Raw genomic sequence first — 25,028 nt, 5'->3', positions numbered from 1 at the left:
TGAGCGAGTCGACTCACGAGTCCGTTAGCCTAGCATTATGGTTTTTCACCATGATTTCAATCCTCTACAAACACCACTATCTCACACAATCAATGCTATTTTTGACACCCTTAGAATAGAATACCTTCGAATATGTCTTTACGAGTGGTCATAAACCAGGAAAGACATCTTTTTATGAAAGAGATGACAACATAAGACAGGAAGAGGGGGGTCAAGGGCCCAAGTGATTCGCGCCTCTGACAATAAATGTTGAAATGGTGTATGAAAGACACTACTTTGGAAATACGTGTGAGTAGACGTAAGCCTAAGTGTGAATCCATATCGAGCTGATAGTAATGCTGAAGAAGAGCAGATATGACCACGGGTCGGCAAAGAAAAAATGGAACTCACAGAGAATAAGAAACATATCTTGTGCTTTGGACTCGCTCAGACTCTCCAAAATTATCCGAGCCTAACTCGCTCAGACTTGCACTCACAAAACTTTTCTTCAACTGGACTCGCTCGGACTCGAACTCGCCGAAATATTACTTACCCAGACTCGCTCAAACTCAGACTCGCGGCTCGATCCGAGACTGAGTGAGTCGACTCACGAGAGTTCGCCGACCTATGCAGCTCCGAGATAGTCTCGTCAAATGGCAATGCAATAAAAAGACTGCAATACAATGAAAGCTGGGACATACGATGCAATGTGGACAGGTGTGGCTACTTAAGGTCAAGAAACACAAATAAAAGAGTGTAGCCTTTGTTGGTTCCATGTTCAATTTTTCTTGATGAGCAGTTCACAGTTGAACCCCTTTATAAGAGACATGCTTTGGGCAGCGATTCTCTTCTTTTACACGACATGTATCTTATAAACAGAGAGCCATATATGCTTTTAACTGTAGGTGTCTCTGAGATTCATTTGTCTCTTACATCAGTGTCTCTTGTAAAGGAGCGTAGTTGTAATTGGTCATTTCGACAAGGCATCTCATGGCAACTTAACTCGTCGATGGCGGGGAAAAAGCTAAAAGCCCTGCAAGAACACTGAAATAAGAGTAATGCTTGTTCATTTAGCTACTGACTCGACGAACTGTGCGACAGAAGACTAGATGTGGCGTTCACAATCCTCGGCCACATTTCGCAGCGCAGGTACGTCTCCTCGGGACCGTTCTCCTCCCATTGCTCCATAGAGATGTGCAAGTCGATGACATAGTCAATCATCCGCCGCCACCGCCAGATGAGATCAGCATCTCGCTCGGAGCAACGGAACACGAGCAGTGGTTGTTCGTCGACGACCAAGCAACCTTGGTCAGAGCCCCTGGGTGCCTTGGCGTGTGAGTCGAAGAGGTAACCCTGCGCCCAAACGGGACGATTTGTGGATGAAAAGTTCTGCTGACAGATAGATTCATGCTGCACTACGACGGCACAGTTGGAGCAGCTGACAGGCTCCGCGTGTGAGTGCTCGACTATCGCATGCAGCTGCTTGTTCCGCGATCGCAACACATCCCATGCTGGTACTTGGAAGTGCATACACAAACAAATGCAAGGGAGAGCCCGACAGGACAAGTGCTCACTCCAGACAAATCATTCTCATTTTGTGCAGTCGTGCGTTTCAATGAGAGCGAGTGTTTTGCATAAATCTGCGAAGTAGACCACATGTATGCAAAGTAGGCCAGATGTTCCTCGATGGCCTCGAGTTCTTGTGGTAATGGGAGACAGCAGGGAAAAGTGAACAGTGAGAGTAAGTGACTGCACGCAAGGTATTCTAGGAAACTCTGCATATGGGCACCAAAAGTGGTTTGTTCCAGTGGAGAGAACTGTGTTCAGAAGAACAAGAAACGAACACATGCATGAGTTTGTAAGAATCTATGATGGCACTTATACACGCAAGGAGAACAAAAACACCCACTTCAGACCAACCGTTCTTTTTTGTGTGTGTTTTTCGCACTTTCAAGCACCACGTAGGCATGTAAAAATAGTGAATTTAAGTACCACATAGGTATTCATAAACAGGCTTGTGCGAATAGTGAACTTTAGGTAGAAAGCGAATAGTGATTTGGTCAAATAATTTGGAATTAGATACGAATAGTATATATCCCATATCGTAAAAAAAAAAAACTGGGCATATCTGTCTTGACCCAGGTAATCTGCAAAATATTTTTGAAGATTGAAACAAGGCCTGTGCAAATTCCATTCTTTTTGATTCAAAGGGTGTGGAAACAACCGTGAACAGTAGCAGGATTCGACTTTTGGTATAATTGAAGCAATGGCCCATAAAACCTGTTACGTTTTTTACCAAACTTGGAGCACATGAGACGGTATAACAAGCTTTTAAACTTGAGAAACGATGAATCAATGCAAGGGTAATACAGGTGAACCCCTTCATAAAAGACATACACAAAGAAGAAATTCTTGTCTTACATATCGGCATCTCTTACAAGCAGGGTACCACGCTTGCATTTTCTTGTTAACTCCTGTCACAATGTCGGCAGACTGGCGTCTCTTACACCCAATTGTTTGTTATAACAGTGTGTCTAATAAAGGGGTTTGGATGTACGTTCACTTTACCTTGAAGTGAGGCTTTGCGGCAATGCATGTTCTTTTTTCTGTATAGGTGTACTTACAGCACATAACTCCTTCATTGCAGTGAAACCCTCCTTACAAGGGGTTACATGCAACTAGTAATACACCTCTCCGTTCATTTCGAATACTTCGAAAATTCGAAACCTGAGCGAATTTTAATACTGTAATATTTGTTCCAATATTCACACAAGCCTAATTACAAACTCTCTTAAGTATCTATTCTTTAGAACACAATCTCCTCAAAGAACAAACAAAGTGAATGTGGAATTGCCCAGGATGCCTCGGTTTTTGCCTTCCCTGAATACCACGGGAACTTCCGACTGCCCCCGACACCTTCAAATAGATAAATGTCTGAAGCAAAATTTGTCACATGGAGTTCCATTCTGCTCTCCCGATTCCTGCGAAACACTTCTTCCTGCTCTACGGAGGGCACCTTTTTTAATCCACTCGGACTCATCGAAACACGCGAACTCACACCTCTCACTAGACTAAACTGGCAACTCTTTCTTTCTCTTTGCGTGCACATTTTTAAGTAGAAGGAAAGAGGGTGCTAGTGTGTTGATGCCATGAGACAATAAGACAGCTAGGCTTGCTCATTGTGCAAGGAAATATTAAACAGCCAACACAGTATTAGGAAGGAAGCACAGGACAGAGCGCCATTAACTATGCTTCAGAGACCCACACAACTGCCATATTTTGGTGATGTTACCTAGCGTTTCACAATACCACCTACCGCTTCCTGCTGAAAGAATGCGTTTTCCATATCTCATACATGGATCATTTTTAAGGAATTATGACATCAGAATTCAAGAAACATATCAATACTGATGTCCGGAATGACTCAAACCTGCATGTTGATTGAGAAATAGAGATATTTACAACTGCTATCTTCTAACATATCTTGACCACCAGATGGGGCCGTCTTATGAGAGATATGCTTGGAACCAGTTGCTTCACTATAGCTTACCCAAACAAAACGGTTATAATCAGTGTATGTGAGTAAGCAAAGTCAAACATTTTATTCCTCGCAAAGCCGCGGACTGCTGGCAAGACGTCAGAGGGCCACACGTGACGCGCGTTTGTGACCTCTGCTTTAGATGATGCCAATATTGCAAGGAGTGGTGCAAGGTGCAAGAATTCTCATCCGAAGCTCAAATAAATCACTTTTCAAGCAGTCTTTGCTGTCAAGATTTGGTAGATGTTACTATGTGCATGTTCATGGGAATCAATCCCGCAGGCTATCAGTGAAAAAATTTTGTTTCGGTGCCTCTTTAACAATTGCTATTTTTATGTGTAGTTAGAGACAGCCGACTGAAAAGGAAGACAGGCATGTGGTACGGGTGGACAGATTGCAAAGAGACGAACAGATTGAAGTGCTGCTTAGGCGATGGAGCCACATTTGTGTTTGAAATATAGTCTTCCTTTCTGTCGCACTATAATCACGAGGCACAAAGTACTGGTTGTGCAGCCAGATGTAACACAGGGCATATCTCGAAACAAGCTCTTGACAGCAAGAACCAGTGGCTATGCGAGGGCAAAGAAACGAGCACCGGTAAAATGGTATTCGCACAAGGTCTGTAACATCGTACATATTGCTTTAAGATACCCTCCAACCTCATTAAAGCAAAGCTTTAATGAGGTTTCATTTCATGGCAGTTACACCTGCCATGAAAACACTTCATTATATCCAAAAATTTGTTATAAGCATATATCGTATTTACTCACGTATTCCTCGCACTCGCATAATTCTCGCACCCCTTACATCGCCTAAGAAAAATACGATTTTTTTTCCCTCGAGTAATTATCGCACCCCCCGAAAACTGCCGCAGTAATGTCGTCTGCTCGTTCTAGTTACTGATGACGATAGCACACGCCATCTGGCGCCATCTCTTAAGCATCAAGCGTACTATTGCACGGAGATTCAATCCAATCTAAGCCAAGCCGAAGTGGCCAGTGCGCGTTGCGGCGTGTTTTGTATGTTGTGTCGGTAATCTTGGCACGTTATGGGGCGACACTGAAGCTACACGGCTGCTTCAAGTTGCAAGTGATAGACCATGCACTAAACAATAGCAACAGGGCCGCCGGTAGGCCCTTCGGAGCCTACGAGTTTTGTGTTCGCTACTGGTGACGGCAGCTGAAAGCCAGCAAGACAGGTTGAGCCTGCCGTGTGCCTAAAACTGGGATTGATGGTAAACTGCAGACGATTCTGTTAAATAGCCATCAGCCCAACACTGACATCCTACGCTTACCTTTTGAGCGCTCCTGTTGAGTGACAAACGCTACTGCTACACCCGCCATGCCCACAAGCTTTGTGTAAGGTATTCTAATTCTCAACTATATGCTTCCACTTTTTGTGTCTCAAATCAATCTAGCCTTGTGTTGAACCTCTGCTTTTATTATTGAGGTAAGTTCTAATTAGTACTTCTTAAAGCTTGCTGTAAGTTGGTGGTGTGAGAATCCCGATTTGCCGCCACTTTGTTTTCTTTTTCGCTCTCTACGTTTTCGTGGAAAGTTTTCCTCGCGTAATTCTCGCACCCCCCCAATTTCGCATCGGTTTTCCGACAAAAAAAGTGCGAGAATTATGCGAGTAAATACGATGTTTATGGTACGCTGTAAACGACAAAACTATTCTACATCTACGTTATTATAACCAATAATTTGTTATATCCATTTTCTTTATAATATCAAGGTTCCAGTTCATACGCTATGACGTAAGGCGTGTTTGTGCGCAGCGCTTCCCGTCATCGTACGTCTACATCACGGACCTTCACAGTGAAGAGCCATCTCAGAAGCATAAAGCGATCGCTGTAGAACTGCAGCTGCCAGAAACTAAAGCTGCCCACCTCCTTTTTGTGAGTGCCCAGACCAGCGAAAAGCAGCACATGAAGAGATGTGACCATGCTGCAGTCGTACACAGTGGTCCGCTGGTACTTCGAGGGCTGCAGTGCGCTGTAGTATATCAACCACGGGTGCTCGTACACTGGAGGCACCCTGTGGAGCAGCGACTCTTCAGATATTGCGGCCAACTTCTGGTCCCTGCGTGACCCGAGTATACTCATTTTATCCAAGACTACATGATTCCCTACATCAATAACATCATTCTCAGTGACGCTGTTTAAGAGGGGTCCTGCTACACTTCTGTTAAGTAGCCATGGAATGGATTTACTAAAAGAGTTTATTCCCTCTCAAATTCACCACCACAAAAACTTTAGAATCCATGAAGTATGAGCGAAGTTACAAAGATTTGTCGCACGCTACAATCGCATTCTCTTCTCTCGTACAGACCAAAGCGCGTCCAGACGAAAACAGGGAAGAATGGCATGGGGGAAGAAAATACGTTACACATGCTTCAGGACCTTGAGTATTTTCTCCCTCTTTTATTTGAATGCTCAACTTTTCAGTACGACTGCGCGCACACGTGTGGACAAGTCGCAGCTGCCCGCGACAGCCAATGGCCGATAGTAGTCTACCGAGAGCAGTCAAATCAGTTAACGACCGATAGTAGATCTGGAACTCGGTGATTTTGAGCCTGTAGCGTAATTTGTCGTGAGAAGAGAAAGCGATTTTTCTTTGACTGAGAAGTTAATGCAAATTCGCTAGAATAACTGGCAGGCATGTTTTTGGGAGCCTCGACCATCGGTCGGCAGAATTTTCTGACCATGCTCGATAGGTGTTGCAAGGCCCCTTTAGTACTTGCGAAAGAGGCTGGTGGTCTTCTAGGGATGTAAGGGATGTATGGATGTAAGATGTGGTCTATTGTTGGGCACTCACAGAACCATTCACAGAAATAGAAATCGGCTGATAAGGGAGATAATTAAGGGGCAAGAAATTGATAAGATTGAGGAATTGTGCGGGAGCATGCCATCCAAAGATCCGACAAAAAAAAATTATTGTCTGGGTGTGACAACGCCTCTTTCAAATCTGTCCACTCTTAGTGGCTTAGATCTTTGCATTGATATGGGCCAATTACGCGATGCTAATATGGTATTACATTAATAAATTTGTTGGAAGTAGTGGCTTCGTGTTCTTATGTGAGTGTTTTTTTTTCTTCATCTCTATTATCTGTGCATTTTTTGTTTAAAAAAAGAGAGTGAAAAATAGAGGAGAGCGAAAACGAGGTGCCGTAAAGGAGTGCGAGTCGAGGCACTTTTCTCTCAAATAGAAACACCAGACAGTGCCTGGCAGCCCTGAAAATGTAATGCAGTACCACCCTCTGTGTTTGATGAGGAATCGCTACCATTCGGCAACTGCTGTAGTTTTGCAGTACACTTTTTAATATAGCGGGAAGGGAAATTGGGGAAAACACAATCTCTCAATGAAAATGTCCTGAATGTAATTTTAACAAATCAATACGACTTCCATTGATTCTTCTATTATTCCCTTTAATTTATATATTTCCGTCTTCTTTATTACTTACTTTTTTCATATTTCTTTGTCTACTCTATTTTAAATGCGAAGCATTTCTAAGCGAACTTTGGCGACTTTGAGCGCATCTATCTATCTGTCTCGTCTACCTGCCTCGTCTATCTATCTATCTATCTATCTATCTATCTATCTATCTATCTATCTATCTATCTATCTATCTATCTATCTATCTATCTATCTATCTATCTATCTATCTATCTATCTATCTATCTATCTATCTATCTATCTATCTATCTATCTATCTATCTATCTATCTATCTATCTATCTATCTATCTATCTATCTATCTATCTATCTATCTATCTATCTATCTATCTATCTATCTATCTATCTATCTATCTATCTATCTATCTATCTATCTATCTATCTATCTATCTATCTATCTATCTATCTATCTATCTATCTATCTATCTATCTATCTATCTATCTATCTATCTATCTATCTATCTATCTATCTATCTATCTATCTATCTATCTATCTATCTATCTATCTATCTATCTATCTATCTATCTATCTATCTATCTATCTATCTATCTATCTATCTATCTATCTATCTATCTATCTATCTATCTATCTATCTATCTATCTATCTATCTATCTATCTATCTATCTATCTATCTATCTATCTATCTATCTATCTATCTATCTATCTATCTATCTATCTATCTATCTATCTATCTATCTATCTATCTATCTATCTATCTATCTATCTATCTATCTATCTATCTATCTATCTATCTATCTATCTATCTATCTAATCTAATCTAATCTATCTATCTAATTTATCTATCTATCTAATTTATCTATCTATCTAATTTATCTATCTAATCTATCTATCTAATCTATCTACCTAATCTATCTAATCTATCTATCTATCCAATCTATCTATCCAATCTATCTATCGAATCTATCCGCCTATGACTTTTTGGTCTCCAGGCCGTTTCGATAATGGTATCGATAGCAAACTTGGTATGGAATAACATGACTGTATGAGGAACATATTTTACTAGTCGTAACATGAAGATCATGACATGTATGTCATGAATGTCATGATTTACATTTCATGGTCCTGAAGCTCTTGCGGTGGTTTCCTTCACATGGCATGTTGCAAAACTGGTATGGTATGGCATGATTGCATGGCAAACACAAGCGACAGACCCTAACATGAAAATCATGGACATGCGTGCCATGTAACAATATGACTACATGCCAAGCTCATGATGCGCTCGCGACCATTTCGCTAGCGTCCCATACCGAATTTGGTATTACAGTACGTGAATGGATGACGAAGCTATGTGACTGGTGCAAACACGATAATCATGAGATGCGTGTCACATAACAACATGACTACATGCCACGCTCATGATGCACTGGCGGCAGTTTCGCTAGCTTCGCTTATACCAAATTTGGTATCACGGGACGTGAATAGATGACAAAGGTATGATACTGGTGCAAACATGATAAACATGAAATGCGTGTCACGTAACAACATGGTTACATGCTACGCTCATGATGTGCTCGCAGCAGTTTAGCTAGCTCTACATGTACCAAACTCGGTATTACGCCACGCGATCGGACGACATAGGTTAATGACACATTCAAACATGATAATCACAACATGCATGTCATGTAACAACATGACTACATGCCACACTGATGATGCGCTTGCGGCTGTTTCGCTAGCATCACATATGCCGAATTAGGTATTACGTGATGCCAATGGATGACGAAGGTATGTGACTGGTGCAAACATGGTAATCATGCGATGCGTGTCATGTGAGAACATGACTACATGCCACAGTCAAGGTGCCAATACATTTTGACATGATGCAGTGCCCGTGCTCGCCGGCATTCATTTCGTCGCATCACGCCGGCGTTGCCACACCAGGCGCCGGTCCTGCCATATACTCGCAGGCGCACGCCGCGCTGAGTTGCTTTGATGCATGCGCGTGCCAGCGCGTCCGGCGTCCCTTCATCACAAAAAGAGGGAGACGCAGTGTTGTCCGAGTAACGCATCAGCGTGAAATGCAGCATGTCGAATTTTGCGACGGTTGCCATCGGGCCGCGCCGACGGACGCTGGTCGCGCTTTACGTCAGACTATACAGAGCTCGTGTTTTGCTAACGTAGCGTCGCTGTGCCCAGCGTGTGCACACGTCAACGCTACATTGGAGTACATTGGGCCCTTCATGATGCGCTCACGGCCGTTTTTCTAGCACCACATATACCAAATTTGATGTTACGTGACGTCAATGGATGAGGAAATATATGACTGGTGCAAACATGATAATCCTGACACGCGTGTCATGTGAGAACATGACAACATACCACGCTCATAGCGTGCTCGCGGCTGTTTCGCTAGCTTCACATATACTAAATTTGGTAAAATGTGACGTGAATAGATGACGAAGGTAAATGATACACCAAAACATGATAATCATGACACGAAAGTCGTGTACGGCATCATTTACTCCCACCTTGTAACGTTGTGCTGATTTTAAAGTGACATCAACATCTCATTCGTGCTTCGCATGTCATCGATTCCCACTGCACTTGAGATCTGCCCTTTTTTTTTTACTTTTTTGTCTGTTTCTGTCAATCTTTCTCTCCAAGTCTATTTCTTCCTCTGTCTTCCCTTCATTTTTCTTTCTTTCAACCTCTATACTTGCTCCATCACCCATCAGAGCTATTGTATTTCATGCTGAATGAATTGGCCCATGAGTTCTGGGAGCGAAGAACGCTAGTACTACAGACACTGCACACTGGTTCATGATCTTTTAGTATACGGCTGGAAGACTTGCTCCAAGCTTAAAAAGCCCCACTGTTAAAAAGCGCAGTGTTACTGAAATGCACTAGAAATGCTTCAAAACCCCTCTCCCCGACACCCTATGCACAGGTGCTTACGCCAGTGGTGGCGGGAATCCACGTTTTTGGAGCAGCCATTAGAGCAGGCAAAATATGTTTTTGGAGCAGACACAGGCTTTCCATGACAAACACACACACACGCACACCACACACACACACACACACACACACACACAGAGAGAGAGAGAGAGAGAGGAAGATAATTTAGCTTCAATTTGCCTTATTTTCTCTCAATTTACATAATCATTTATAGACAAAAATAGCATGCCCGAAAAATAAGCCAAAATAAACGAAAGTATAATTGGTACAGAAGCGGTGACATAAGGTAGTGAAAGATATTGAAAGCCGATATGCGAGGTTTAACATCTTAAAACCACCATATGAATATGAGAGACGCCATAGTGGCGGGCTTTGCAAATTTGGACCACCTGGGGTTCTTTAACGTGCACCCAAATCTGAGCACACAGGCCTACAACATTTCCGCCTCCATCAGAAATGCAGCCGCTGCAGCCGGGATTCGATCCCGCGGCCGGTCAGCAGCCGAGTACCTTAGCCACTAGACCACTTTGGCGGGACAGATATTGAAAGCTAGCTGCAATGAAAAATTCCTAGGAGCGCGTGCGCGCATGCACACAGAGCTTGTTACAGTAACAACTCTTTAATACTACACACATGTAGACAACCTGCCGGGAACGCGGCAATCCCACACACAAAATGTAGTGTGCATTAACCACCGAGTACATATAAGTATGTGCAAGGTCCCTCTTCATGCGGGGGGGGGGGGGGTGAAAGTTTATCGCACTGCCCCCTCCCCCCTGTGTGCCCACCCACGACTAAATAGCAATATTCAATTTTTTTATATGCGCCATCACCCCTAAATAAGGAATAAATACAGTGGTCCGGAAAATACTGCTTGAAGTGCCCACCTTGAAGCTTTTTTTTTTCCAATGTTCAGAAATGATTGGCATTTTTGCACGACCGCCCTATGGCGCGCGATGGCCATGGCTACACAAATGAGAACTTCGAAACTACTGCGGAGTCCGGGATACGCAGCCAGCGCAGCGGCTGAGATAACGACGAAACGGACATAATCCGCTGTCCGCGATTATTATGCATCGCGGTCAGCTACTTCGAGACAACTCACACAACCTTTTTTGAGATGCAGCACAGTTGCAGGGAGCCGATCATCTACTGGCTAGTTGTGTGCAGCACTTCGCCCACTTGGCGTACCACAGATGCGGCAAGAAGTCTGTTGCACTAACGTGAGAATGTGAGCTTTCTGCAAGGGATGCTCTAGCAGCCCTGGCAGTGGACAGAAGCACGCTTGGGCTGTCGTCTCATGAGAGCGTGTGCTATATTTGCTGTCTCAATACCCACAATCTACAACACTCAGCTCCACAACAGCGAGCTGCTTTCATTTCTGCAAAGCGGTGCACGCTGAACGCTGTCCCACACAACGATTGAGGTAGCAGCCATCAGCACTTCAGCACTCTCCGTTAGTTGCCAGGTATTAAAAGCATGCAGTAGGCTCAAAGCCGGGCTGCGCCACACACTTAGGCTTTTTGTCGGCGATAAGTTGCTTTACTGCACTTTACCGTAGGCGCCACATCGCTTTTGTTCTTTGCCAATGGTTACCAGAAAAGGCATCACCGCAAGTGCACGGAAATCGGCATAATTGATCGGCTGATTCCATGCTTTTGTCGCAGTGCAAGTACAAGACAGGGACCATCACGTAATACACTCGAACCTCAATATGACGAACTTGCATACTACATGAAAATAAGTTTGTTATATCCAGAACTTTGCTGTAAAGGTTTATTCCTACCACTAAATCTATTGCGAGACTATTTTTCATTTACTTTGTTATAAACGATATTTCCTTATATCCGAATTCATTGCATCGAGGTTTGAGTGTACCAGCTCATGATGCGAGCTGTGAACATTACTTTCGGTTTCTAAACCACCTTGTGGCGCAGTAACGGTGCAAATAAAAAAAAAAAAACCTTTTGAAGCAGAATGGCGCAGTAATTTCCAGTTTGCGCATGTTTCCCGCCACTGTTATGCACATGGCACCTAAAGTTAAGTACCGATCGCACCTCACTAGGCAAGCACAACTGAAGTTAAGTACTGAACGCACCTCCATAGGAGCACACAAATGAAGTACTGATCGCACCTCAATCGGAACGAAAAGAAGAAGGCTAACCAACAACTGCCCTCTGTAGCACTTACAGGCAGGCAAACTCGACACCTTCACGCATGATCTGGTTATTCTTTATCTTGCCCTGCAATATTCGAAGCACATTCGGGTACAGGCCGGCTGTGAGCGCTGCCAAGACCAGCTGCCTGTCGTCGCGGCGACTGTTGAGGTTGAGGCCCCAGTGCTTCTGGGCAGGTGCCTGAGACAAGGCATCGGTATAGGCCATCACTCCTTTCAAGGTGTTCACAAGATCGTCAACCATGCCTGCATGCACATTTGACAATGGTATATGTCAAACTCGCAAGGGTGATTCAGTATACTTTGATATGTGAATCACACGTACCAAATTACGCCAATATATCATTAGACAGTTATAATACGATTAGAGGGATGCCGTGATTTGCTGATCATGACCAATATTTCGTATAGTAGTCACAACAGGCATCTATTGCAAATATTACGCACTGTACTTAACCAAAATGCACTGTACAAACCAAAACAAACGACAGAACAAAAGGTTAACAAGAACAAAATAAAAGGCTGTTGATCAGAACAAAATAAAAGGCGACAATTGACATTCCAATGCACGCTGCTCTGCCCCATTGTCTGCATACATTTTGTGGATCCACCTGCATTCTTTTCGTGTTTGCGCTGAATGATCTGTTACTGGACTCTGCTGACTCACTCGGCTATGTGCCGTGAAATGGCCAGCCGTTTCACTTGGAATGAAAAAAAAAAAAAACAATAAGACATTGAGAACAGCACAAAAAAATCTACAGTGGCCAAGAGATTAAACATTAGGGATGCGACCATGTCTATGACTTGGCAAAAAATGTGACTAAATACAGCAGCAGTTGCGAATGCAAACTGAATCGTTCTCAAAGACCAATACACGCAGTAAGATACAAAGATGCCGACATCCTGCTTCGCTGGTTTGACAAGCTCAAAAATCACTCGTCACAGCCGCTGCATCAGCCATTGGCTGATTTGAACATAGCATGCTCGGTCGTCACTGGGGCTGCCGCGAGAGGCATATTCGAAAAAAAAGAAAAAGAGGTGCTCAAGGTCATGAGGTGCGTGCGATTTATTTTCTTTCGCCATACCATTCTTCCCTGCTAGGCTTCCAGCACCTTTGTCAGAACGAGAAGAAAATGCAATTGCAGTGTGTGACAAATCTTCGCAACTCCGCTTGTACTAGGATTCAGAAAATTTTCGCGGCGGTGAATTCCTAAGGCAATAGGCTTCTATAACGAATCCCTCTATGGCTACTTGAAAAAGTGTTTCAGGGCCCCTTTAAATGAACATATTGCCCTCAAATCAATTCATCATTTCATTGAGCTTAAAAGCTTGTTATGACTTCTTATATGCTCTAAGCATGATAAATTTTAAAATGTTACGCATTCTACAGGCTTTGACTTGCATCCTACCAAAAGTCAAATCCTGCTACTACTCAGAGTTGTTTTGACTACACCCCGCCGCGGTGGTCTAGTGGCTAAGGTACTCGGCTGCTGACCCGCAGGTCGCAGGTTCGAATCGCGGCTACGGCGGCTGCATTTCCGATGGAGGCGGAAATGTTGTAGGCCAGTGTGCTCAGATTTGGGTGCACGTTAAAAAAACGCCAGGTGGTCGAAATTTCCGGAGCCCTCCACTACGGCATCTCTCATAATAATATGGTGGCTTTGGGACGTTAAACCCCACATATCAATCAATGTTTCGACTTCCTTAGAACGAAAAAAAGGGCATTTGCATAGAGGCCTTACTTCAATATAAAACAATATTGTGCAGGAAAGTTAGGTCATGATAAATATGCCAATTTTTCTTTGTATGTCGTGTATACTGTTCAAATACGATTCGAAATTATTCAACCAAGATTACTATTCACTTCAGACCTAAACTTCACTATTTGCACAAGCCTGATTTGAAATGCTACACTGATACACATTAGGTGTCCACTGTTCTTTCATGGTGCCATGCATATATGCTTTCAATCAGTCAACCAACCAACCAACCAATCAATCAATCAAAGTTTTATTTCCGAAGTGCCTAATACAGTGCATAGTAAACACGAAAATAGAGGACCAGAGAAGAAAGCTTTTTTATCTGGCCGTCTATTTTCAGCAGCTAAGGGTCTACACTTTACAGGAGAATAGGGCTCTCAAAGACAAAGTTGCATGGAAACATTTTAAAAACATTGCAAATTTTAGAAATTCTTTACCTGCCCAAACCATTACGGTAGTTGATGGGATAAACCATCAGTACTGTTCAGAAAACTATAGCACACTGCTGATAATCCTACCTTCGCCGATGTCCAGGCCGTTAAAGCTCAGTTCGTTGCGCTGACAGAACGACTGCCGTTCTGCTCCAGGTACGAAATCTCTCCAGTGCGAGAAAATTTGCCATAAGGCAATGTGGTCACTCGCTGCTTCGGCATCGTAGCAGCGCTTGATCTGAAAAAACGCCAGAATAATAATGCCAACATGCTCGGGAACGACACTTGTCTGCCTAAGCTAGCACTTCAGACCCGACGATACCAAACACGTAGAGAGTTTCAAACAAGAAAGAAGGAAAGAAAATGACATGACAAAAGTAGCCACATGTTTTCAATACAGCAAATGCTCAAGCAAGCGAAGGTCCTTTAAACAGAACTGCTGCTTAAATGAAACTAGTGTCTCTCATATGGTTGGTTTTGTACTCTCATACCGCACCCTTGTTCATCTCTTAGTAAATGGAACTCCTGATAAGCGTTGAACAATAAAAGTGTACTGTACATGCAGTGCTCATGATAAGTATCAGTTTCTGTTGTCTGTAACATACAAGATCTGTGGTGTAAAAATGGCATTAGAACAATCAGCGCCTCCTCTATTTTTTTTTCAATGCCAGCCAGATGCACCCGATCTAGCCATTCACCACCCTCTCTACTCTAGCTCTCTCTCCTGCTCTCGCTCATTGCCTAGCCTTTTCGTGTGCTTTGCGGTCATGAGGCAGAGGACCCCTTATGTAGTGCCTCACTACGGTGATTCTCTTTTTGTGTGCAGGTCCGCGGGGCGGCATCTTGCATTCCTCGTGTTCACACTGCTGGCAGTCACGCTAGTTCTGCAAGAGTTACGGTGTTCTGAGATAGCGTGATGATGATGATGATGTTTGATGTTTTGTGGCGCAAGGGCCATTTCATGGCCAAAGAGCGCCAGTTCATCTTACTAAAGATATGGACAATGATAAGCGAGACAGTGATAAGCGGCTGTATAAGGGCCATAAAATTCCTCGTGGTAAGGCGGGTAAAAACATACAAGTAATAAAATCATGACCATGCCGTGAAAGGTGTGTGTGGTGTGAATAGTTGACAAAAGTTGGTGATAATAGAAAAACGATGGTGGACATGTATGGCATGAGCACAAGTGCCTCACTCGTTCATGCCCTTGTGTCCAAGGGCCGTGAGGCAAGTGCTTTGTTGAGTGTAGCCACCGTAGCGAAAACCTCTCTAGAGAGGTCGTGCTACGGAATGCCCGGGTATATGATATGAAAACTACGAATTTCTTTTAAAACGCTAACAATGATTTACGACTAAAAAGTGGTCCCCTACCAACGAACATTGCAGGGTGTAAAGGTATATGTTGTCGGTAAGGAAAATGGAAAGTGTTGTTTTTTTAGAGTTTCTAACTGTTTGCGCTGGATTAAAATGTGAAGAACTGTTAGGGCTTCACGGCATCTGTCACACAATGGTGGATCGCCACCGGACAAAAGATATGTGTGTGTCGTGTATGTGTGTCCTATCCTGAGCCTCGTTAGTATTACCTCTGTATGACGTGATTTTGATACTGGCAGCCAATGGCAAAGGTGTGGCTTAATAATGTGTAGTTTGTTTTGTGTGTGTCTATCCCACTTTCTCTGCCAGTAGTCCCTGAGAATTCCTTTGAGAGACGGCTTCAGATCAAGGGCTGGGATTGATATGGGTGTAGTGGCAGTGCTTTTGTGAACGGATGCAGCAAGCTGATCCGCCATCACGTTGCCTTGGATCTCACGGTGCCCTGGCACCCAGCACACTACAACATGTTTGAGTGTGTAGAGAGTGCATAAAATGGAGTAAAGTGAGACGAGAACAGGGTTTTTTCTTCTTTAAGGGTTTGCAGAGCTGTTACCACACTAAGGGAGTCCGTATAAATTACAGCTATTTGTATTTGTAATTGTTTGATGTGTTTAGCCGCCACAAGTATCGCCTAAGCTTCCGCTGTGAAGATACTTGTGCCTGGATGTTGAGGGCCAGCATCTGAAATGGATGAGCCGACAGCAGCGTAGGACACAGAGGAGTTAGACTTGGAGGCATCTGTAAAGAACTCAGGACGTGTGTTTGAGTTGAAGTTCCAGGAAGTATGTTCGAATATGGGCAATAGATAGGTGCATGTTTTGTAACTTCTAGGAAAGACACATCGCAGTCTATAGTCTGCCACTGCCATGGTGGCGAGTTCAAGTGACACTCCAGTTTCCTCAGCTAGACCCTTCAGGCGAACTGAGAAGGGCTGCCTCATCGAAGGCCTGTTTTGAAACAGAATGGAGCTCGACAAATTATTAATAGTATTAATAGCATTAATAGTATGAGGGGTGCTTCTTGTCTGCTTTCACCTTAAGGAAATATACAAAGGACATGCAAGTTTTCTGCAGATGAAGCGACCACTCCTTTGACTCAACGTAAAGGCTTTCTATGGGGCTGGTGCGAAAAGCACCCATAAAAAAGGCGGATGCCCAAGTGGTGCACGGGGTCCAGCACCTTCAAAGCACTTTGAGTCACAGACTGATAAACAACGGCCCCATAATCTAGGCGGGTGCTAATGAGGCTTCTATACAAGTTCGTGAGACATTGCCTGTCACTACCCCACGTAGTACGTGACAACACTTTTAAAACATTCATGGCTTTTAAAAAATTTTTTTTTAAATACTTGAGGTGCGTTACGAAGGTCAACTTGTTGTCCAAGATTAAGCCTAAGAATTTATGTTCCGCATTAACAGACAGATGTTGACTGTTCAGTTCAATGTCGGGTTCTCAGTGCATGCCTCTCTTTCGGGAGAACAAGACACACGTGCTTTTTTGTGGGTTCAGTCGGAATCCGTTTTTCTGTGCCCATTTGGAGACCTTGTAACTGAACCTGCCACTCACACATTGCTAGATTGCAAGATCTAAAGCCAAGCTGGACGTCATCGACATATGTACAATAAAACATATTGCGAGGGATGGACAAGCGCAAGGAATTCATTTTGATGAGAAAAAGTGTGCAGCTAAGTACACCACCATGCCTGTTTCCTGGACAAATGTTTGGGAAAGAACGCTGCCCACTCGGACATGGAATGTCCGGTTTGACAGGTAACTTTCGATTATGTGAAACATTCTTTCGCGCACGCCAAGGTGAGACAGGTCTCTTAGTATTCCAAAGCACCATGTTGTATCGTAAGCCTTTTTCGATATCGAAGAACACAGAGAGAAAATATTGTTTATGGACGAAAGCGTCTCTGATCTGTGCCTCGATACGAACAAGGTGGTCTGTGGTGGATCTACTCTCTCGAAACCCGCACTGAAATGGGTCGAGCAAATTGTTTGTTTCAAGGAAATGTACAAGTCGGCAGTTTATCATTTTTTCGAAGACTTTGCACAAGAGGCTTGTAAGTGCAATAACTCAAAGCTGAAGAAGGGTCCTTGCCCTCTTTCAAAATGGAAATAATAATAGCCTCTTTCCAGGAGGTAGGGATAGCGCCAGAAAACCAGATAGCATTGTACAAACAAAGTAAGGTTTTTTGTATTTCGATTGGTAGGTTTTTTAACATTTCATACACCACACGGTCAGAACCTGGAGCAGAAGTACTGCAGGAGTTTAGAGATGTTTGGAGCTCAGCTAAACTGAAAGCTTGGTTATATGCCTTATATGCCTCGTATCTAGTGCATTTGTGTACGAGTTTCTGCTTTTCTATTCTTGTTCTGTATTTTTGGAAAGTGTCAGTATAGTGTGACGAGCTGGACAACCGTTCGAAGTGTGCACCGAGGAAGTTTGCCTGATCTTCCAAGGTATCACCCTGAGTGTTTACGAGTGGAAGTGTGTGTACTTGTTTTCCTGCTATCCTACCAACCATGTTCCAGACTTTAGCCTCCTGTGTGTATGAATTGATCTCTGACAAAAACTTCTGCCAGCTTTCTCTTCTGGCCTGCCGACGCGTTCTCCTGCCTTGAGACTTTATTTTCTTGAAGGTGTCAAGACTTTCGGCTGTCGGTGAGTTCCGAAGCAACCTCCATGCTCTGTTTTGCTGTTTGTGCACGTTTCGGCATTCAGAGTTCCACCATGGCACACGCCGTTTTCCAGGGTGTCCATTTGTTTGTGGGATGCATTTTGTTGCAGCATCAATCAAAAACGCTGTGAAGTAGTTGACAGCAACATCGCTGCTCAAAGTACATATGTCGCTCCAACCCAGACGAGCGATGGTATAAAACTGTTCCCGGTCGGCTCTGTTTATGAGCCATTTGGGAACACGTGGTGGACACTCAGTTGCTGTAGTTGTGCTCAAAAATACGGGGAAGTGGTCACTTCCGTACAGATTACTGACGACTTTTCACTGGAGTAGAGGCACAAGAGATGAAGATACTATGCTTAGGTCTATGGAGGAATAGGTATTATTAGCGAGATTATAATAGATTGGTTTTTTTCGATTTAGGAGACACGCGCTCGACGAGAGAAGGAACTGTTCAATCACTCGACCTCGCGCGTCGCAACGAGAGTCACTCAATAGCCTGCTATGCGCATTAAAGTCTCCAAGGAGAACATAAGGCTCTGGAAATTTGTCAATTAAAGAAATTCATCAATTAAAGAGTGTAAATCACGTTTTTGCAGCTGGTAGCTAGGAAGAATGTAAATAGTGCAGATTGTGATCAGTTTATCAAAAAGAACCGCTCGAAGAGCCACTGCCTCAAGGGATGTTTGGAGTTGTAAGTGTGTGCATGCAATCCCTTGATTCACTATAATGGCAACACCTCCGGATGATGTCATGTCATCATCACGGTCCCTTCGCAAAATAATGTATTTACGAAGAAAGTTGGTGTGTTTTGAATTTCTCGTACACACAGCACTTTTGGTGAGTGTTCGTGTAGAAGCTCTTGGACGTTGTCAAGGTTTCTGAGAAGGCCCCTGACGTTCCATTTTATAATTTGAGTGTTCATGGTGAATGTAAAATAGTACTTTGTGTATGAAAAGCGAGTAGCTGTTTAGACAGGGAGTTTGAGTTCACATAACAGGACCGTCACCAGGCCCTGTTATCTGCTTTTTTGTTTTCTTGGTGCGCTCCAAGGAGCCACGCCGCTCTTTCCGCACCAAGAGTACCGACGTATCCATTGCTTCCTCGGAGGCACTGGATGCCTGCACGTGCGAGCTGTTAGTTCAAATTTTGGGCCTCGCGTGGTGAGGTGAGGCCTTGAGACCTGAGGACTCTGGAGTCTCCGGTTTCTGTTCGGGAGTAGGCGGTGTAGTCTGGACTACAGCCGCCTTGGGGGCAGGTGCCACAACCGCCGGCTCGGTATGCGTGGGCCGAAGGAGTGGCGAGGGCCGGTGCGGCGGTGCCCCTGACGCGCCACATCAGCATATGTAGGTTCATAGAAAAGTGAGACTCTTCGCCGTGCTTCCTTAATGTTCTCCTTCACCTTCACTGTAATTATCTCTTTTTCTTTTTTCCAGTATGTGCAGGAGCGTGAATATGCGGCATGGTTTCCTTCACAGTTTACACAGTGTGGCGGTTGTTTGCAGTTCTCAAACACGTGGCCTAAGACTCCACATTGTGCACAAGTCTGGCGACCACGACAGGTTTTAGAACCATGGCCATACCTCTGGCATTGGAAGCAACGACGAGGGTTCGATATGTACGGTCTGAGAGAGGTCTTCGTGTACCCTATTTAAATACTTTCTGGCAGATTACTGGAAGCGAAAGTGAGTATTAGGTGTTTTGTTGGTGTTACCTTGTTGTCTCTTCTGATGATGATCCTTTGTACATTGGTCACATTCTGACTCTTCCACCCCTCCAGAAGTTCCTCTTCGGTCAAGCCAAGCAAATCGGCATCAGATGCCACTCCACGGCTTGTGTTCATAGATCTGTGTGGTGTTACAGTAATTGGAGTGTCGCCAAAAGTTGAAAGATAGTGTAGCTTCTCAAACTGTTCTTTTTCTCAAATTTCGAGGAGGAGGTCTCCGCTGACCATTTTAGTAACTTTGTACCCGGCCCCAAGAGTTTCTGTCAGACAGCTGGCCACTACAAAGGGGGATACGGTTCTGGCTTGCCTGCCACTTTTCTCACTATATATGACGTTAAATGAGAGAAGTTTTCCTTTGAACGGTTGAAAAAACTCAGTTCTGCGGTGCGTATGCGCTTTAAGGCGGTACGATCATTTAACGGAGGAAAAGCTCTATGCATGAGTGTTTCATTTTCTTCAGAAGCGTTGGCGGCCACCCACCACGGAGCCCAACGAGGGGACGTTACAAGTTTGCGGATGCTAAAACCTGCTGACGCCAGCCGTACAACGCAACTACCGTATTTACTCGATTCTACCACGCCCTCGATTGTATCGCGCACTCGGTTTTCACGAAGAAAAAAAAAGTAAGACATCGATTGCAACGCGCACCCATTTTTCTCGTTGGCCCGCACGATCACACTACTCGGGAAAACGACTCCTTTCGGGAGCGTCTTCCGTTTAAATATGAAGTACGGGGGAAGCTTGTGCCTATCTGACGTGCAACGGAGCATTGCCGTCACTCTTGTTTTACCGTGGCCCGATGTCAGCATGCGAACTTGCTTCGCCCCCTTCTTCTCGACAGTTGTGGTGCCAGGCATGTCGAAGTAAAGAGGCGTCTGATCGGCATACCCGATTTGCCCAAGCAGGTAGCCGTTGTTGTGCCGCAAGTTTAGGACGAACCTCTGAAAACTGTGAAGCTTTCTTCGTACTCCTCCGGCAAGTTTTGGCGCATGCCCGTTCGCTTTCGGAGGGAAAAGCCTTTCCTCTTCATAAAGTTAGTTAGCTAGCACCTGCTCACTTTGAACTGGCTCCGCGTTAGCCCTTTTTCTAAAGCTAACTGCATAGCCCGCATTCAGAGCAGTTCTGTCGTCACGGGTTCTGTGCCGCTCGCTGCTCAAGCACGTACTCGGCGAGCAGCTCTTCAATTTGCGGAAACCGACCCTGCTGTGGTCCACTGAAGCCTTTGCATGAATCTTTGACAATCTTCTGCTTTTGTTTCCGTCAGTCCCACATGCACGTTTCGGGAACTCTGAACGACCGCGATGCGGCCCGATTTCCGTCTGTTTCGGCACATATGATGACTTTTCTTTTAAAAGTGGCATCGTGGTGCACTCGTCGAGTTTCTGGAGTCGGCCCTTCCATGCTGTCAATGCTAATCAACTACAAGATGACGAACTCCTCAGCACACGTACGAAGTGCCGCACATGGGAAACAAATAGGCAGAAATGGCCGACACGCCATGGTGAAGCACGTAGGGGGCGGCCATTTTGGAAATGCCCATGGCAATAGAATGACCGTATTCATTTTTTTTTTTCGCACTTGATTTTAACGCGCATGTGATTTATGAACTCGCTTAACCGGAAAAAAGGTGCGTGTTAGATTCTAGTAATTACGGTATAACCCAATGCGCCTAGACCAAGGTAGGCTATTTGCACAGGGTTAATCCTTGCCGCCAGGAAAATTGGAAGTAAACAGAAGAGATAAGTAGAAAAGACAGACTAAAGGTGAGAGATAAAGATGAAGTTGTAGGGGAGAATAGGAAAAGGCGACTGCCGATTTCCCCTGGGTGGGTCAGCCCAGGGGTGCCGTCTACGTGAAGCCAAGGCCAAAGGGGTGTGTTGCCTCTGCAGGGGGACCTTAAAGGTCCGATCACCCAGCGTCAGCTCAACCCCCAGGATCCCCTTTTCCCCGTAAACGGCAAAGCCACACCCCGCTAGGCGTGGGAGGGAGCCGAAACCCCCCCCGTTAGCTCGGGTCCATGGTGTCGCTACACACCAAACACCTGCTTTCACAGGCGCCCCTGCGGGGTCTGAGATAGCGTGCCGCCGTTCGTGGCGCTATGCGGGCAACCAATGGGAACGTGTCACTGCGATGCTTCTGCGTGACTAGCGATATGAGGTGGCGGTGGCACTGCTTTGAGCCACAAAGGAGCACGAACAAACAAATCAGACATACGTATGATGTTGGAGAGAGACACACATCTATCACTTTTCCATGTGTGTGTGAAAAACATTTATTCATAGAGAGTTTGCAGGTCCATAAGGTCCCTTTGCACAGGGGGAGACCCCGCTGGAAAAGGCCGCTAACCGTGCCCGTTGGACTAGAGCTCTTTGAGCCTCCAGACCTGAGCAATTGAGTAGGGCTGCCTCCCATGCCTCTCTAGTTGGGGAAGGGTAAGGGGGAAGGATTCATTTGACATCCCCATACCATGTGAAAGTTATTGGAGACTTCCCCACAGTGAGGGCACCGCCCATGGACTTTCAGGTCAAAATGTTCTACTACTGCAGGACACAGCAAAGTGTTGGTCTGCAGATGCCTTAGAATTCGTTAATCTACCTTACTCAGGCCCTTAGCAGGCACTGGAAAAAGCGGATGTTCGCAATAGTACACCAGCGCTCGGCTGCACGTATAATGCAAGCTGCCCTACTACCCCTAAGTGGCGTCTCACCACGAACTAAGGTGGACTTGACAGCTGCCGTGAAAGAGCGAGTGTTTACACTGGCATTGAATGAAATGAAGGAGGTGTTGGAACAACAGAGCTGGGCTATTTGGTAGATATTCATGTTAAAAAACTAGGCCAGCACACACGGATGCAAGAGAGAAGGCCCAAGGCCCCACACCAGAATTTCAACGTAACAATGGCATAATGTGAGAATGTATGACAGTGCCATGAAGGCATCAGTATTTATCAGGCTTGCCTCAAAAATGGGCCATCCTATGACACATCCTATGCAGTTGAAGTGTGGTTCCAGGTAGGCAGTAGTGAAATAGCTGCAGCATCCGACCACAATAATTGTTTCATTGCAAGCATTTCATGCACTTGTTACGCACATTAAATTAGAAAATTTTTCAAGTGAAAATGCCCATCTGTGGAACGAAAAGCTATTTAAAATGAAAAGCTGAGATTCAATATGAAATGATGTTCTGCTTGGGTAAGCAGAACATATCTACGCTTACTGTCCGAAACCTAGACAAAATGGAATGAGTACGAAAGGAATGAAAGATCAAGAACAATTCTTTATTAATTAGGTTTTCCATAGTTAAGGGGCTTTGGTATCGCAAGAAATGACAAAAAAATAAATTTTTTGAAAATCAAGTTTACAGTATCTGGAACTCCTTTTCTGTCTGGTTACAAAATATCTGCACTGAAAACTGTGCAGAAGTGCTTCAGAAAATTCATTTCACCCTCCTAGGTAGCAAAACTTTTTTCTAGAAATCGCAAGAAAACAACGATTTTCAGAAAATCATAGCTTCACGATGACACGGCAGGGAGCCGGCTTCTTGGGCTCATCGGAAAGAGCATTTCAGCTGGCTCCTCCCTTTAAAAACAAGTGCACAAAAAGCAAATGTTCGGAGGTTGTTTCAAGGCCCCCGATTGGTTGTCGCCGCCATGTTGCCTCAGCTCGCCTCGTCATTGGCCTGATGCTCGCTCCGGGAGATCGTCATCTGCTGCTTTTGTGTCACGAGGACATGGCTCTCAAAAATCGCTACAATCCCTTAGGATATAATTACGCTTTAGTTCAGAGCTGTAAGCGGATGCATGATCGGATTACTACGAGCGGGCATGAGGTCTACGAGCGCAGCACGGCATCGAATTCGTCTTTAGGCCAAACTCCGCTGACGGCGAGACTGCGTGCAAAAACAAAGTGCTAACGCACTTGTGGCGACGCGCTTCTTTGCAAGCAACAAAGTACATCACTCACTGGCTCCTCGGAACCGCGGACGGGCATTTTACGCATCGGCAGCGGACCCTACAGTCAAGCTCGTGGCAGGAGTAGCTACACATTTCACTAATCGTCACGAAACGCAGCCGCCAAGTGCATCACACACTGGCTGCACCGTCCACGTGGCCGCACTCTTCACGGTCATATGGGGTGCTGTCAATAAGCTTTTGTGATGCGATTTAAACGTCCTTGGAGCCGTTTTTAGTGTCTCCAGGAACGTCTATGAATGCTCTGAGACAAAGAAAGCCTGGATTAGGATTTCCGCAACCGGTCGTGTGATGACGCTTTTCATGGCTAGAGTGGCAAAAGAGCATGTATGAAGCAGGGGCACGAATGTTTATATGACCGTCTCCCATCATTGGAAGTCAAATATCACGAGACAAACCTGAGATCACAAGTTTTAGGTGCTTTAGAGACGTAAAGAGAAGTTGAAACTTTCAACACAGTTTTCCCTATATTGTTTTTTTTGGCATTATGCTCAGCCCCTCAAGGCAGTTTAATGAAGAAATGAGTTGTCTCTCATTAAGTATTTGTTCATTAAGTATTTGTGGTATCGCCTTGAAATTTTTATGGAAGCACTGTGAGGCAATGCTTAGTGTCTGTGCCAATTTTCATTAATATCCAACCAGAAACAAGAATGTTTGTCGAAAAAAGCCTCTAGAAAACTTTGACAGGCTTTTCCTCACAAATGTGTTTTGGACATTGCGCATTGCTTGTGGAAAGTGTAGCACAGGAATGATTGGACTGATTTTGATGCAGTTTTTTTTTCCTGAATCACAAAACAATTCTTGAGGGTCTGACAATCTTTAAATTCTTGTTTATGGCCCGATTTTTTGTTCTAGAAGATGACTTGTACATGGCACTGTTTCCAGCAATGTGTGTAGGCAACCATAATGATCTCTATAAAAAAAAGAGAAGTGATAAAAAATTCTGGAATTGTCATACCGAATAGTCTTCTTTTTAGTAAATATCAACACCATTTGCAGGTTCCTCGCATGTTTTGTT

At 44.5% G+C, this 25,028-nt stretch overlaps 1 protein-coding gene across 3 annotated transcripts in view; it reads right to left on the bottom strand.

Annotated features, from left to right (window-relative positions):
* The window catches only part of LOC119163632 (ATP-dependent RNA helicase DHX30), a 68,746-nt gene that overhangs the window by 4,423 nt on the left and 39,295 nt on the right, over positions 1 to 25,028 (bottom strand). For 2 of the 3 annotated variants that reach the window (XM_037415673.2, XM_075873362.1), the window contains 4 exons: positions 14,344 to 14,494; positions 12,080 to 12,311; positions 5,406 to 5,598; positions 1,062 to 1,332 (listed from right to left, as the gene is read on the bottom strand). In XM_037415673.2, coding sequence (XP_037271570.2) covers positions 1,062 to 1,332; positions 5,406 to 5,598; positions 12,080 to 12,311; positions 14,344 to 14,494 — 847 coding nt within the window. The remainder of the gene's footprint in view (positions 1 to 1,061; positions 1,333 to 5,405; positions 5,599 to 12,079; positions 12,312 to 14,343; positions 14,495 to 25,028) is intronic. The other variant, XM_075873361.1, reaches the window with a different exon arrangement.

The sequence above is a fragment of the Rhipicephalus microplus genome, chromosome 9 (genome assembly GCF_043290135.1).
Source record: "Rhipicephalus microplus isolate Deutch F79 chromosome 9, USDA_Rmic, whole genome shotgun sequence".
In the NCBI taxonomy this organism is placed as follows: Eukaryota; Metazoa; Arthropoda; class Arachnida; order Ixodida; family Ixodidae; genus Rhipicephalus; species Rhipicephalus microplus.
This window is presented reverse-complemented; position numbering and strand designations above follow the sequence as displayed.